At 39.7% G+C, this 17,256-nt stretch overlaps 1 protein-coding gene across 2 annotated transcripts in view; it reads left to right on the top strand.

The window, feature by feature from the left end:
- The first annotated feature begins 10,879 nt into the window (after nucleotides 1-10,879).
- UBR3 (ubiquitin protein ligase E3 component n-recognin 3) overlaps nucleotides 10,880-17,256 on the top strand; it is a 234,392-nt gene continuing 228,015 nt past the window's right edge. For both annotated transcript variants that reach the window (XM_047870436.1, XM_047870435.1), the window contains exon 1: nucleotides 10,880-11,465. In XM_047870436.1, coding sequence (XP_047726392.1) covers nucleotides 10,921-11,465 — 545 coding nt within the window. In that variant the 5' untranslated portion in view covers nucleotides 10,880-10,920. The remainder of the gene's footprint in view (nucleotides 11,466-17,256) is intronic.

Below are 17,256 nucleotides of genomic sequence, written 5' to 3'. Positions count from 1 at the left end.
GAAAGCATATTCTAATATTTCAACTTAAATTCATAATCACATTAAACCTTTAAATTTGGAATGTTTTGTATTCGGTGGTGAAGAGTCACTCATTTATTCATAAATGATTAAATGTAAAATATGTATCTTTCTCACTATTACTACTAATTTTGATTGATTGATTGATTGATTGATTGATTTACATCCAAGTTAGTTAGCATATAGTGCAACAATGATTTCAGGAGTAGATTCCTTAATGCCCCTTACCCATTTAGCCCATCCCCCGTCCCATAAGCCCTCCAGTAACCCTCTGTTCTCCATATTTAAGAGTCTCTTATGTTTTGTCCCCCTCCCTGTTTTTATATTATTTTTGCTTTCCTTCCCTTGTGTTCATCTGTTCTGTGTCTTAAAGTCCTCATATGAGTGAAGTCATATGATATTTGTCTTTCTATGACTGACTAATTTCGTTTAGCATAATACCCTCTAGTTCCATCCATATGGTTGCAAATGGCAAGATTTTATTCCTTTTGATTGCTGAGTAATACTCCATTGTATATATATACCACATCTTCTTTGTCCATTCATCCATCAGTGGACATTTGGGCTCTTCCATACTTTGGCTATTGTTGACAGTGCTGCTATAAACCTTGAGGTGCCTATACCCCTTTGAAACAGCACACCTGTATCACTTGGATAAATACCCAGTAGTGCAATTGCTAGGGTATAGGGTAGTTCTGTTTTTAATGTTTTGAGGAACCTCCATACTGTTTTCCAGAGTGGCTGCACCAGTTTGCATTTCCACCAGCAGTACAAAAGAGATCCTTTCTCTCCACATCCTTGACAACATCTGTTGTTGCCTGAGTTGTTAATGTTAGCCATTCTGACAGGTGTGAGGTGGTATCTCATTGTGGTTTTGATTTGTATTTCCCTGACGATGAGTGATATTGAGCATTTTTTCATGTGTCAGTTGGCCATCTGGATGTCTTCTTTGGAGAAATGTCTATTTATGTCTTTTGCCCATTTCTTCACTGGATTATTTGTTTTTTGGGTATTGAGTTTGATAAGTTCTTTATAGATTTTGGATACTAACCTTTTATCTGATATGTCATTTGCAAATATCTTCTCCCATTCTGTTGGTTGCCTTTTAGTTTTGCTGATTGTTTCCTTTCCTGTGCAGAAGCTTTTCATTTTGATAAGGCCCCAGTAGTTCATTTTTGCTTTTCTTTCCCTTGCCTCTGGAGATGTGTTGAGTAAGAAGTTGCTGCGGCCAAGGACAAAGAGGTTTTTGCCTGCTTTCTCCTGGAGGATGTTGATGGCTTCCTGTCTTACATTTATGTCTTTAATCCATTTTGAGTTTATTTTTGTGTGTGGTGTAAGAAAGTGGTCCAGGTTCATTCTTCTGCAGGTCGCTGTCCAGTTTTCCCAGCACCACTTGCTGAAGAGACTGTCATTATTCCATTGGATATTCTTTCCTGCTTTGTCAAAGATTAGTTGGCCATACGTTTGTGGGTCCATTTCTGGGTTCTCTATTCTGTTCCATTGATCTGAGTGTTGTGCCATAGTACTAATTTTAATTGATGTACAACATATATAAGCAAATAATAAATGAACAGCTTATTGAACAAGTGAATACAGTGAACAAATCTGTAGAAACACCACCCAGGTCAAGAGTGAACACCATCAGCACCCCAAAAACATCCAATCACTTCCCTTCCAATCACTTCCCTCCCTGCCATTCCAAAAGCAATTATTATCCTGACTTAAAAAAAATTAAAAAAAATTGTTTTAAAGTTTATTTTATTTATTTTTGAGAGACAGAGAGAGACAGCATGAGCAGGAGAGGGCAGAGAGAGAGAGAGAGAGAGAGAGAGAGAGAGAGGGAGACCCAGAATATGAAGCAGGCTCTGAGTTGTCAGCACAGAGCCCTAAGCGGGCTCAAACTCACGAGCCGTGAGATCCTGACCTGAGCCGAAGTCAGACACTCAACCGACTGAGCCACCCAGGCGCCCCCCACCCCAATTTTTTTTTAATGTTTATTCCTTTTTGAGAGACAGAGAGAGACAGAGCATGAGCGGGGGAGAGGCAGAGAGAGAGAGAGGGAGACACAGAATACAAAGCAGGCTCCAGGCTCTGCACTGGTAGCACGGAGCCTGACGTGGGGCTCAAACCCACAAGCCATGAGATTATGACCTGGGCTGAAGGCAGATGCTTAACTGACTGAGCCACCCAGGCTCCCCACTATCCTGACTTTTAATACCACAGATTAAATTTACTAATTTTTTAACTTTACATAAGCAGTATCATACTATGTCAGATTTCTTTTTTTTTTTTAATTTTTTTAATGTTTATTTATTTCTGAGAGAAAAGGAGACAGAGCACGAGGAGGGGAGGGGCAGAGAGAGAGGGAGACACAGAATCTGAAGCAGGCTCCAGGCTCTGAGCTGTCAGCACAGAGCCTGATGCGAGGCTCGAACTCACGAACCAGGAGTTCATGACCTGAGTCGAAGTCGGACGCTTAACTGTCTGAGCCACCCAGGCGCCCTTGTCAGATTTCTTTTGTTCAACATTATGTTTGTAAGATTCATCTATGTTTGCTCTTTTTCATTGTTGTGTCGCAGTCCATTATGAATATACTATAATTTATTTGTTCTGTTGATGGATATTTAGTTTGTTTCAGATTTAAAACGAAGATTTAGTCGACAGAAAATGAACAAATTTTAACCATACAGCTTGATGAAACATGAATAACATAGATACCATATAAGTACCATCTCAAGTAACTCATCCTAATGATTTCTACCATTCACCCCACAGGCGACCGCTATTCTAATTTCAATTATCATAGCTTACTTTGCCTATTACAAAACTTCATGTAAATGTAATCATGCATATGCATTTTTTTGTGTGTTTGCCTTCTTTCACATACATAAAGTTTTTCAGATCCATCCTGGACGTATCTTTTTATTACCAAGTTCTATTTTACTGTATAAATGTACCATGATTTGTTTATGCATTCATGTGATACATTTGAGTGATTTCTAGTTTTTGGCTAATAGGAATAATGCTACTATGGACTTTCCTGTACAAGTTTTTTTTTTTTTTTTCTGGGTATACATGTTTTTGTTTCTGTTAAATATAATTTTGGGGTCATTGAGTACATGTATTTTCAACTTTATAAGAAACCACTGAAGTCTTTCCCAAAGTGGCTGAACCATTTTGCACTCCCACTGGCCCTCATTAATAGTTCCAGGTGCTCAACATCCTCACCAATATTTAGTATCAATCTTTTAAATTTTAGCCATTGCATTAGGTGTATAATAGATAATACAATTTTGATTAGCAATTCTCTGATTACTAATGATTACTTATTTAATATGTTTTTAAAATATTTATTTATTTTTGGGAAAGCACAAGCAGGGGAGGGGCAGAGAGAAGGGGACAGAGGATCCGAAACAGGCTCTATGCTGACAAGCTGACAGCAGCCCAATGTGGGGCTTAAACTTACCAACCCTGAGATCATGACCTGAGCCAAAGTCGGATGCTGAACCGATTGAGCCACCCAGGTGCCTCCTTATTTCATTTGTTATTTGCCATCTGGCTATCTCCTTTTGTGAAGTGTCTATTGAAGTCTCTTGCCCATTTTTCTATTGGGATGACTGTCATTTCCTTGTTGCTTTGTAGGAATTCTCTATATATTATGGATGCATATCCTTTTTGGGTTAGACACATTGCAAATATTCTAACTCCACAGTTTTCCCTTTTTACTCTTAATGGTATCTTTTTTTTAACAGCTTTTTTGATATACAATTTACATGCCATTCAATTCACCAATTTAAAGTGTACGAATCAGGGGCGCCTGGGTGGCTCAGTCGGTTGAGCGTCCGACTTCAGCTCAGGTCAGGATCTCGAGGTCCGTGGGTTTGAGCCCCGCGTCGGGCTCTGGGCTGATGGCTCAGAGCCTGGAGCCTGCTTCGGATTCTGTCTCCCTCTCTCTCTGCCCCTCCCCCGTTCATGTTCTGTCACTCTCTGTCTCAAAAATAAATAAATGTTAAAAAATAAAAAAAAAAAATAAAGTGCACGAATCAATGGTTTTTGCTATATTACATTATAAGCTTTTAAAAATTGTGGTAAAATATATATAACAAAACTTGCCATTTTAACCATTTTGAAGGGTATAATTCAATGACAATAATTATGTTCATAATGTTGTTCAATCATCATTACTATCTATTCCCAAAACTTTTTCATCACCCCAAACAGAAATGTTGTAACTCTTTAAAAAAATTTCTTTCAATGTTTATTTATCTTTGAGAGAGAGAGAGAGAGGGAGAGAGAGAGAGAGAGAGAGAGAGAGAGAGACAGTGTGGGAAGGGCAGAGAGAGAGAGAGGAGACACAAAATACAAGGCAGGCTCCAGGCTCTGAGCTCTCAGCACAGAGCCTGACATGGGGCCAGAACCCATGAACTGTGAGATTATGAGCTGAGCCAAAGTTGGACGCTTAACTGACTGAGCCACCCAGGTGCCCCCAAATTTTGTAACTCTTATTGGTGTCTTTTAATGACCAGAAATTTAAAGTTTTAAATTAACTCATTTTGTCAGCTAGTCTTTTCTTTTTTGTGGTTAAAATTTTTTGTACCCATTAAAAAATGTTTTCTCACTACAAGATCAGAAGTAATAATAATTGTCGCCATAGTAATAATGCATTTGTAGATTAGGCTGTAATATATAATGTGATTTTATCAGTCTGCAAGGTCCTTGTCAGAAGTATTGCATCCTATGAGAATGGTACCTGTGGAGTTGTGCCACTCCAGGCCACACCATGGACCATGTCTGTTTTGTTCACAGTGCTATCCTCAGCTCTTGCAGAGCAACTAGCAGGGGCTCAACAAATACTGAATTTATTTGCTGCATGTATAAGGCAGTGGGTGAACATTTTCTGTTCTTTAGTGGAGATGCAGAGAAAACAACTTCTCTCTGGCTTAAAAAAAGGGGGGGGGGAGGGAAGAAAATTAGGACAACATGTAATGGTATTAAATGATAATGAAAAAGACCCCAGAAGATTGTTAAGCATTTATAACCTCGGAAAAGTTGCGCAGACCAGTCTGTAGAGGAGCTAATATAGGTCAAATCCTTAATGCACTGTCACGCTTTTTCCCCCAAAATACATCTAAAGCATGAGTTGAGAAACTTACTAAAAATGTCCTAGCTTCAGTATTAAACAAATGAGAGAATCATGGTAAGTACAGTTGCAAGATTTTAAAGGACTCAGTTTAAAGAAAGAAAGAAGGGAGAGAAGGGGGAGAGAGAGAGAGAGAGAGAGGAGAAAGCAGACGGGCACATGTAGAAACAATAAATTTCTCTTCCAGTGTTTGTTCATATGTTTTGACTCCATGAAATGAAGGGTATCATTGCTGCTTGTAAAATGGGGATAATAACAATTCTCTATCAGGGTTGTTGTGAATCTTAAATGTGGTCACCTGGCTGAATTTCTTGGCCATAGTAGGCACAATATTTCTCACAGCGTGAAATTTTAACAATCGTGATTAGAACTGGTGAATTTGCTGTGCACCTAGAGAAAGTCTGGTGTGTATATAGGAGCCAGAAGGAAATTTACAAGTTAATACTGTGGCAGTCATCTTGTATGCGTAATAAGCATGGCATGGGCCACTAGCTTTGTCGGTCAGAGTTCTTCCCCAGGATTTTAAGGGGATCTGGCAGAGAAGAGACTCATTTCTCCATTGTGAGGTTGTGGAGATATGCCCTAGAGTTGGGGTTGGGGAGGCCCATTTACAGAAGCTGTTTGAGCCCATGGAGCCCATCCTGAAAGCAAAGATAAGGATGCGTCCAGATTGATCTCTCTCTTCCCTCCATTATTTATATGATTAAATATGGTCTTCTTTTTGGCTTAAGCTAGTTCGAGTTGGGGTTTTGTCTCTTGCATCCAGAGAGTCCTGATAAATACAAAAACAACTTTGGAGTGTTTACATTAATTTGTAAGTTCTCTGTTAAGGGTTTTTAATTTTAGAAGCAATTGTGTTATCTATCATTTATAGTTTTTACCTTATCTGTGTGGTTTATTTTCATTTGAAAAGCCAATTTAGACGTATCACAAGATTCTTCCTCATGCTAAGATGGAATACATACAAAATGCAGTTTTTTAATGTTTATTTATTTTTGACAGAGAGAGAAGACAGAGCATGAGCGGGGGAGGGGCAGAGAGAGAGACAGGGAGACACAGAATCCGAAGCAGACTCCAGGCTCTGAGCTGTCAGTACAGAGCCGGATGCAGGGATTGTACTCACAGACTGCAAGATCATGACCTAAGCCGAAGTCACAGACTCCGACTGAGCCACCCAGGCGCCCCCAAAATGCAGTTTTTTAGATACAATATTGCAGCTTTCTGTAACAGCAGTCTGCTGCATTATTTATTCAATGTCCTCAGTAGAGTAACAGTAACATTTAATGAGGTATAGCATTTAAGGAGTGTGGAGTTTTCAGCTGAATTTCAATCTGGCTTTCCCTCATGGAAATATGATCCTTGTAGGAATTCCCCTTGATACAGCACAGTGATTTGAGAGGTAGTTTAGAAGAAGAGATTTTATATTTCACTCAGCCACTGAAAGAGAAAATGTCAGTCTTCCTGAATCCGAATCATAGAAGCTGCAGACATTTTAGGAAAAGCAAAGATTTGAGAGCCTGTCATATGACTTTGAAAGCTAAAGCAGTAAAATAGTTTCTATCTGGACAGAAACTTGATGATTTCATTGATCTCAAACAATAGTTAATACTATTGATTACTATTATATTATTAACTGATTTATTGAAGTCTGGTTTCATACAATAAAAACCCACCTTTTTTTAGAGTTAAATTCAGTGAGTTTTAGCAAATTACATAGTTGTGTAACCATCACCCCAACCATCCTTAGAACATTTTTATCATTCTAAAGAAAGATCCCTTGTACCCATTTGCATCCACTGTCCGTTCTCACCCCCAGCTCCAGACAACCACTTTCTGTCTCTATACATTTGTCTTTTCTGGACAGTTCATGTAAATAGAATAATGTGTTTTTTGTGTCTGACTTCCTTCATTGACATAACATTTTTGAAGTTTATTCATGTTGTAGCACATACCAAAACTTCATTCCTTTTATCATTAAATAGTATATCATTATTTGAAACATGCCACATTTTGTTTATCCATTTACAAATTCATAGACCTTTGGATCATTTCCAGTTTTTTTGACTATTATGAATAATACTGTTATGAATATTTATAAGTTTTTGTGTGGACATATGGTATAAATTCTCTTGGGTAGATTTCTAGGAGTGGAACTGCAGGGCTCTATGGTAAATTTATATTTAATTTTTAACTTAATTTAATTTTTTTTTTTAAATTTTTTATTTTTTTTATTTTTTTATTTTTTGGGACAGAGAGAGACAGAGCATGAACGGGGGAGGGGCAGAGAGAGAGGGAGACACAGAATCGGAAACAGGCTCCAGGCTCCGAGCCATCAGCCCAGAGCCTGACGCGGGGCTCGAACTCACGGACCGTGAGATCGTGACCTGGCTGAAGTCGGACGCTTAACCGACTGCGCCACCCAGGCGCCCCAATTTAATTTTTTTTAAGTAGGCTCCACACCCATGGTGGGATTGAACTCAGGACCCTGAGATCAAGAGTTGCATGTTCTACCAACTGAGCCAACTAGGCACTCCTAATTTTTTTTTATTTTTTAGTAGAATATAGTTGACAGACAATGTTACATTAGTTTCAGGTGTACAGCTTGTGGTTTGACAAGTTTATACATTATGCTATGTTCACCACAAGTGTAGCTACCATCTGCCCCATTATATTGCTATGACAATATCACTGACCTTATGCTCTGCTTTTTATTCCTGTGACTTCCGCATTCTATAACTTGGAGGCCTGTACAGTATCTTCCACTTCTCTTCACCCATTTTGCTCAACCCTCCACCCCCCTTCCCTCTGGCAACCATCACTTGTTCCCTGTAATTGTATGGCCGACTCTGCTTTTTGTTTATTCCTTTTTTAAAAAATATTCCATTATGAGCGGAATCATATAGTATTTGTCTCTCTTACTCTGATTTATTTCACTTAGCATAGTACCCTCTAGGTCTATCCATCTTGTCTCAAATGGTATGTTTAAATTTTTAAGTAACTGCCAAACTGTTTTCCCAAGAGGCTGTACTATTTTACATTCCCATCAGTACAGTATGAGGGTTATTGTTTTTCCATATCCTTGCCAACATTTGTTATTGTCTATCTTTTTGATTATCACCATTCTAGTGGGTATGTATAGTAGTATCTTACAGTTGTAATTTGCATTTCCTTAATGACTAATGATGATGAGCATCTTCTCTATGTCTACTGGCCATTAATATGTCTTCTTTCCAAAAATGTCTGTTCACATATTTTGCCCATTTTTCAATTGGTTTATTTATGTTCTTGTTATTACCAATGATTTTTAACAGTTTTTTTGATTTTGAACAAGTCTGATATCCTCATTACCAGAATAAGTGGGAAATCTGACAAGTGTCTGGATTTCTGTGCATGTGCTGCAATGAATATGTAACTGAAATACAGGGTAGTATTTAAATTTTGTTGTTGTTGTTTAGAGAAAAAGAGACCCTGGTGGGATTCTGTGGACATTTGCAGAATTTTAGGAGTGTATAGAGACCACTGAGAAGTGCTGAAAAGGCTTCATTTGCCAGCATGCATTACCATGGTCAAGCAGGGAGGGCACTCTTGTTATTTTCCACAGGAAAACAATCCTGGAGAGCTATATCATTACACTTCCCCGACTGCCTTAACCCACAGACGTTGACTAGTGACTACATACCAGTTCTACCTTAGTTTGAAATATTCCTGGAATTTACTTGCTTTATAATTTGGTGATTCATCAAGAGAATTATTGAGCAACTTTTTTTTTTGAGCAACTTTTGAATTACTTATCACTGTTTGATAATTAGTATGAAATGCTTTATTTATATAGAGGGTCAGGGCATGTGAAGTAGTATGTTTAAGTTGTGTTCAATTCACTTATAAATTTGGGGTCATGGATTGGAAATACTCTTATTCTACTTCCTTGAATTATTTCTCCTACAGTTTTTTTTTTTTTTTTTTTTTTTTTTGGTTGTCCTCTGTCATGTGTTACTAAGGTATTTGTATAACACAGCCAAGTGTCTGGAAGTAAGCTGTGGAAACTTCAATGAGCTGTAGATTTTTAGTTCTGGAAAGATCGTTAATGATTCTCTCTCTCAAGATTTATATTTTGCTATGTAGGAGATTTTGATTCCTTAGGTCTGAGGTGGTGCCTGGGAATCTGTTTTTGTGAGTAGAGCTTCAGGTGATTCTTAGGGATCAGGTAGGTTTGGGAAATACTGGCGTGGTAGTTAAGATCAGGGCTTTGGAATCAGGTGGATCTGGGTTCTAGTCACATTTCATTTAATAGCTAGCTGTGTGTTTTGGGGCACATAAATCATCTCCTTAAGTTTTAGTTTCCTCTAATAACAGTTCTTATCTCATAGAATTATCAAGAGAATTAAAAGAACTAACATAGATAAAGAGCATGGCCCATAATAAATATGTAACAAGCATTATCTGTTGTAATTATGTTCTACTTAACAATCAGACAAATATTTGAGCATTTATGGCCAATGATGAAATTTGGCAGTGAAGAAATTTACGAATTTGGGGTGCCTTGGTTAAGCAGGCTCAGGTCAGGATCTCACAGTTTAGTGAGCTCTAGCTCCACATAAAGCTCTTCTCTGACAGTGTGGAGCCTGCTTGGCATTCTCTGTCTCCCTCTCTCTCTGTCCCTCCCTCACAAGCTCTATCTCTCTCAAAATGAAATAAATTAAAAAAAAAAAAAGAAATTTACCATTAGTAGTGGGGTGGAGATGAGATTTTACAGTAAAGCCAATAAGTTGTTTAATCAAGGGGTGTCTGGCTGGCTCCGTTGGTAGAGCATGGGACTCTTTAAGACCTCTAGGTGCGAAGTTCAGACCCAGATTAGATGTAGAGTTAAAAAAAAAAGTTATATCATCAAGTAAGTTAAGAAGAGCCATCCTTTTGAAGAAAATAAATTATAGGGGCAGACTGTGCTAGAATTGGTTTGTAGGGTGAGTGAGAGGAATACAGTAGTGTGGGAACTAGAAGCAATAAAGCCCCAGAGGCAGGAAATGATAAAGGCTCACAAAACAGTGAACAGTCCCATTGGTCTCTTTCATATGGCCAACCTGGAGTAGTGTCAGGAGATAAGGACAGAAAGATGGGTTTTTGAGAGAGGATTTAAGGAGCTTGGCTTTTTTTTTCCCACGGAAAATCTTGAACAGGAATATGATAGTAAGAATGTAGTGTACTTTAATCGCCTAAAAAATGTACTTTAGATTAATTTGGTAATAGCGTGAGGGTAAGAATTGATTCAGGGGGGAAAACTAGGAGTTAGCTTTAATAGTGATAGTGATTCAGTAGTAATTAAGGATTAATAACAAGGGGAATCTACATCGTAAAACGAAATGCAAATACTTAAAGTACATCTGCAAGATGCTGTGTGTAATTCCACAGTCCAGGTAAATACAGAAGGAAAAAGTCCATATGAAAGATTTTTCATGTGGTCCATATTAAAGTGGCCCGTATTTACTTATTTATTCATTTTTAAGGCGGATCCTTTATTTCGGTAGCTCTCCACTTTGAGAGCCAAGAGGAGGGGGAAGTAACACCCGAGGTCCCACGAGAGAGGGGCGGGGAGCAGGTCCCGCAGCCCGAGGGGGCGTGTGCAGGGGCGGGGACGCGGACGGAGGTGCGCGGCAGCTCCGGGGTATCGCGAGAGTTGGGCGGGCCGAGCAATCGCAGCAGTCAATTCCCCCACCCTCCCGGGAGGAGCCGCCGGCGCTGGGCTCTCCAAATTCTGAGCTCTCATCATGGCGGCGGCGGCCGCGGCGGCCGTCGGGGGGCCGCAGCCGCCCCAACCCGAGCTGCCCGCGCCCGGGCTGGCCCTGGACAAGGCGGCCACCGCGGCGCACCTGAAGGCGGCCCTTAGCCGGCCGGACAACAGGGCAGGTGCTGAGGAGCTACAAGCGCTGCTGGAGCGAGTGCTGAGCGCCGAGCGGCCGCTGGCCGCGGCTGCGGACGGCGAGGAGGCGGCGGCAGCCGGCGGCGGGGGCGGTCCGGGGGCGGCCGAGGAGGAGGCCCTGGAGTGGTGTAAGTGCCTTCTGGCGGGCGGCGGAGGCTACGACGAGTTCTGCGCAGCAGTGCGGGCCTACGACCCCGCGGCGCTCTGCGGCCTGGTCTGGACAGCCAACTTCGTGGCCTACCGCTGCCGGACGTGCGGCATCTCCCCCTGCATGTCGCTGTGCGCCGAGTGCTTCCACCAGGGCGACCACACCGGACACGACTTCAACATGTTTCGCAGCCAGGCTGGGGGTGCCTGTGACTGCGGGGACAGCAACGTGATGCGGGAGAGTGGGTGAGTGGAGCCCCCCTCCGGGGCGGGGGGCACGCCGGCGGCCCAAGCCGGGTCTGGGGAGGCCTGGGGCGTGCGGAAGGCTGGGAGCCGACCCTGAGCTGTCACGGGAAGGGGGTGGGGGAGGGTGCAGCCACACGGGGATGGAGGTGAGTGAGCTGTCAGCGGCGGAAAGGGAATGGGGAGCGGGGAGAGCAGAGCGCATGTTTACGGAACGAGGCTTTCAGTTTTCGGGGAAGCCAGGGCGAGTGTGTGGTAGCGACAGAAGAGCCAGTGCGTGGGGCAGGAGGGGAAGGAGGAAAGGGGAATCTGGGGAATCTGGTGTCGAGCTGTCAGTTGTGTACTTATCGGGAAAGGCTTTAAAGCTGCCGGATTCTTGGGAAGAAACTGATGATGTGATTTGGATTGGCTGGGCGGGGGATGGTGTTAGGGACGGAATTGGGTCGCAGGATTGTAAGAGTCGGGGAGGTGGTCTTGCAGCCAGCTGCAAGGGAGAACGGCTTGGGGAGAAGGACTTCTGAACTGTCAGTGTGTCTGTCAGTATCGGGGAAGGAGCTCTAGCGCCTGTGAGGTTGAGGGAGGAGGGAAGGGGAGGGGCCTGCATGAAAAGTGACTGTTGAGCTGTCAGTGGAGTATTTGGTGTGCTGGAATGACATCTAGAATTGGGCTACTGAACAGTCGGTTACAGAATACCCTACACACCAGAAGAACAAACAAAACACTGAGCGAATTAGGAATCGAGTGTTAGGTCTTCTCCAGTTAAAAGGGCACTTTATTCACTCGCTAATATGCGAACCTCTATCTAAAGAGGGACAGTCAACAAATGTTTTTTAGATAGCAGCAATGTACCAGGGTGTTGGGACTTAGGACAAAAGGCATTTCAGAGATTGCAGTGAGCTAACGAGTTGGTACGTGTATACTGTCTTGGTTTTGGGACACGATATCAATGTCTGGGGAAGTCCTGGGAAAAGAAGAAACCTGATGCAAGAGAGGACATTTTGTCTGGGCGGTAGTTGAAAGGATGTTAGCAAACCCAGTTATTCAAGTTTAAAATTTTTCAGGTTTTATAATTGATGATAGAGCATAATCCCTTTAGAAATGGTCACTGTTTTCTTCTTTGGAGTATTTGTAGGTTACTGTTACTATAGAACCTTTGTATCTATCAGGTGCAAGCAAGGCACCTAGGATATCGAAGATGAACAAGACATTGACCTACCTCTTAAGCCGCTTAAGTAGAGTAGAAAATGATAAATTCTTTAAATAATCTGGAAGTTAGAGGAGGCTTCTGTGCAGAGGCAGTACTTCAGGAAGGAGGTATTTTGACCTTGCTACTGCAACTAGTAACAACAACAACGGCAGTAGTAATTGCAGCCAACATCTGAGAACTAAAAAATGAAATATTAAAAAAAAAATTTAAATATTTAACTATTTAAAAAATTAAATACTTAAAAATTAATATTTGAATGGCTAAAATATTCATATAGCTAAAAAAGCAAAAGAAAAAAATAAAAAGATGCATGGTTTGAAGTTTCCCTCCTATCTTGTCTTTTATCTGCCCAGTTCCTTCCCACCATTATTACTTTTCTTAGTGCTTAAAAACGAATAAGGATGAATATGTATTTTGATTTTTCAGTTTCTTTTATGTAAAAGGTAACATATACACTGTTCTGTACATCTTGCATTTTTCACTTATCCAAGAGGTCTTGCCATGTCAGTAAATCAGTACTCTACTTTAAGAGTGTTGTTAACACTTTCCTGGTTGGCTCAGTCAGTTAAGTGTCTGACTTGGGCTCTGGTCATGATCTCATGGTTCGTGAGTTCAAGCCCTGCATCTGGCTCTGTGCTGACAGCTTGGAGCCTGCTTTGGTCCTCTCTCTCTCTCTCTCTCTCTCTCTCTCTTACTGCCCCTCCCCTGCGTGCACTTTGTCTCTCTCTATCAAAAACGAATAAAGGTTAAAAAAAGGAAAAAAAAAGAGTGTAATTAACACTTTGGATTTTTATCCATCTGTTTGGTAAACAGTGGTCAAAGATTAACTGCTTTACATTATGTAACTCTTTTAATCTCCAACAGTTCTGAGATTGTTACTGTCACTATTCTCATGATACAGAAGAGGAGGGTGGGGCACAGAGTTTTTAAAAACTTGTTTAGGATTATACAGGTAGTAAGCTAGGTATGCTGGCTCCAGAGAGTCACAACTCAACATTTCTCTCTACTGTCTCTACAAATAGCATTCCTATTGGTACTTCTGTTCGATGCTGTGTTTTGTCTTTCTTTCTTTTTTTTTAATATGCCATTCCTATTTGAGCTTTTGTTTATTTTTCTTTTTAAAAATGAAAAAAAATTTAAAAAGGATTTTAAAACAGGAATTGGAACAATCCTTTACTGATATTCAGACATTTTTTTAAAATTAAAAAAAATTTTTTTTTTAATGTTTTTATTTATTTTTGAGACAGAGAGACAGAGCATGAGCTGGGGAGGGGCAGAGACAGAGAGAGACACAGAATCTGAAGCAGGCTCCAGCCTCTGAGCTGTCAGCACAGAGCCTGACACGGGGCTCGAGCTCATGGACCATGATAGACCTGATGGTCTGATGATAGACCTGATGGACCTGAGCCGAAGTCTGAGACTTAACTGACTGAGCAACGCAGGCGCCCCTATTTAGACATTTTTTACTTCTTAGACTAGGTTAGCATTTGGGATGCCCCTAAACAGGTTAAAGTAGGAAATAATATTGATTCTGTCTTGAAGTTTGGAACACGGTAGTAATTGTCGAGTTGATCTGATTGAGTTGCAAGTCTGATCTGTAATTGTGATGCTTCAGTGCTGGGGCGGAAAGATCTCTGAGTTTCTTTGAAGGTACTCATGCAGGTTTTCAGGCATTTGACTGTGTCAGATAGTCCACATCCTAATCTTACAACATTTGCCTTTCTTTGCTGACATCTGGTAGATTCTTATTTTTTTTCCTAGTCAGGCAGTGCTCTTATGAGTTGATACATAGTACTAAATAATTACTGTTGCCTATCTGAAAGGCAGAGCTTTTGCTGTATGTGCTAGCAGCTGCCATGTCCAATTTCAAGGTATTCCAAGGTAAACAATAAAAGTATTGTGGCCATGTAAATATTCTGAGATTTTTACAGCTCTGGGTTAGAAAGAATAATTCCAGGCTACACAGAATTAATCTACTGCCTGGAGAGACAGAGGTGATGTTAGCCAACAGTGCAGGTTAAAAGGCTGCCTCTGGAACCTTTTCAGAACTGGAAATCATCAACAAATTATAGCAGTTTTTCTGGTGGGCAAAGCTGGACTATCCTGGCATGGACAGAATATATTTAACTTTTCTCAGTTTTGATATTTCTTAAAACCCTGTTAGGTTGCTAAAAATTAAAGACGTGTTGTTTTGGAGTTGTTGTAACTGCCATAGAAATTTATAAATCCCATTGTTCAATAAATTTTTAAGCAAGTATTCTATTTTTCCTCTGTATCTGTTTTCTTAGTAAAAGAGAGAAAAACCTGCTGTGCCTTAATCCTTTCCCCAAATGTCTGTTTTGGGTAAGATTTTGTATGATTGGAGATGGGGAAGAAGCTTGGATCCATCACAACCTACATTACTATTTAATTTTCAAATTTATAATTATAGAAATATGGGGAGAAGATTTAAGTTTTTTTTGATTAGTGTTATAGATATAATGTAATATTAACAGGTATACAAACCAAAGGAAGAAAACAACTGAGAATTCATTTGTGGGATGAAATCACAAAGGCTATGGAATATGGAAGCTAGATATTAATAACTATATCATAACAGCATAATTTTGCCATTAATGAATAAATGCATCATTGTCACAAATGATTGAAGGATGGATAAAGTTTAAAAAAGTAATGAAAAATCTAAAATCATGTCTGATTGGTTCTGATGATGCTAACCAGAAGTTGGAATTTTAAACAATTAGTTCTCAAATTTTGATGAGATGATGACCATTTTTATGTTCTATCCTGTATTTATAGATTTTTTTTGTTTTTTGCCTCCTTGCTTGTTCTTCTTACACATTCTAAGCTCCTTAAAAATAGGAATCTCATCTTGCAGTTAGTTAATCAGAGGCCAGGGTAGTCTCGTGCACTTACTAGATGCTTAGTAAATTGTATAAAATAAATTGAATTCAGTTGGATAAAATAGTGGTTGTTGTATCTGAAAATTTACCCTAAGATTACATTGGTTTAGGTATTCAGGAGGTGGCACTGATTATTAAATTCATAGCATTTTTTCCCCAGAGTGATTTAGGTTTAATTTCCTTCTTTTTTAATTTCAAAAGTAATACATATTGCTTAGAACATAAAAGTAAGTGGATAAAGTAAAAAGTAAGGGTTCCTCTTTCCTCCATCCCACTCCTCAGTGAGAGATTTCCCTTATTTTCTTTTGAGCTTAGCTATACATTTAAAAGGTATTAGTTATAATTTACTTTGCAATCGTAGATGTTTTGTTGTGAGAAATTTTTAGGTTATTTGGTCTGTGGCAGTGCCAGAAATGGAAGCAGTGAATGTCTGGTTGAATTGTGTCATACTCTGCTGTACCAGGCTTTTTTCCCCTTACCGTATTTATTGCACACGGTCTCTTATTAGTGCACATAGAACCATTTTATTTTGTTTTTTTTTATAGTTAAATTATAGTTCATTGCATTTTTAATTTTTTTTCCTGTTAATTTATGCTGTCATTTCCCTACTGGTAGACATTTAAATTGTTTTCAGTTTTAGAGTATTATAAACATTGTTGCAGTCAGTATGCTTATATACACTTATTTGTGTATATGTGTGAGCACATGGGTGAGGATAAATTCCTAGAAGTGATATCTTGCTTAAAGGAAGTGTATATTTTAAGCTTTGATAGACCCTCCAAAGACATGGATTTACACTCCCACTGACAATGTATGAAAGAGCATGTTTCCCTATGTCTTGGCCAGTGTATATGGTGTTATCTGTATTTCAATCTTTGTTAAGTGAGAAGTGTATCTTGTTTAATTAATTATTCCTTTCTCCACTGCTCTTTACTTCCAAACTGGAGTATTTTGAAGCAAATCTCAGTTATATTATAATTTAATTTATGAATATGTGAATATGTATCTCCATAAAGAGATAATAAAAATAAACTCATAAGAATAAAACATAACCCAAATGTCCATTGACAGATGAATGGGTCAACAAAATGTAGTTTATACATAAGATGGAATGTTGGGGTGCTTAGGTGGCTCAGTTGGTTTAAGCATCTAACTCTTGATTTTGGCTCAGGTCATGATCTTATGGTTCTTGGGATCCAGCCCCTAGCTGTCAGCGTGGAGCCTGCTTGGGATTCTGCAGCCCCCTCTCTCTCTGCCCCTCCCCTCCTTACGTGCATGCATGCTCTTTCTCTCAGATAATAAATAAACTTAAAAAAAAAGATGGAATGTTACTCAACCTTTAAAAGGAATGAAGTTCAGACACATGCTAGGCATGAAGTTCAGACACATGGATTGTGGTCATGGCTGCACAACAATGTGAATGTACTTAATACTACTGAACTGTACATTAAAAAAAGGTTAAATTGGTAAATTTTATCACAATTAAAAGAACAACCACAATACCATTACCACACCTAAAATATTCACAGATATTTTTAAAGTCTTCAAATATCCAGTGAATGTTCTGATTTTCCCAGTTTCATGAATGATTTCTTAGAGTTGCTTTAGAATTAGGATCCAAACAAGGCCCTCATATTGTGTTTGGTTGTTGTATCTCTTAGGACTCTTCTATGTTATAGCCCTC

Source organism: Prionailurus viverrinus, chromosome C1, assembly GCF_022837055.1.
Source record: "Prionailurus viverrinus isolate Anna chromosome C1, UM_Priviv_1.0, whole genome shotgun sequence".
In the NCBI taxonomy this organism is placed as follows: domain Eukaryota; kingdom Metazoa; phylum Chordata; class Mammalia; order Carnivora; family Felidae; genus Prionailurus; species Prionailurus viverrinus.
This window is presented reverse-complemented; position numbering and strand designations above follow the sequence as displayed.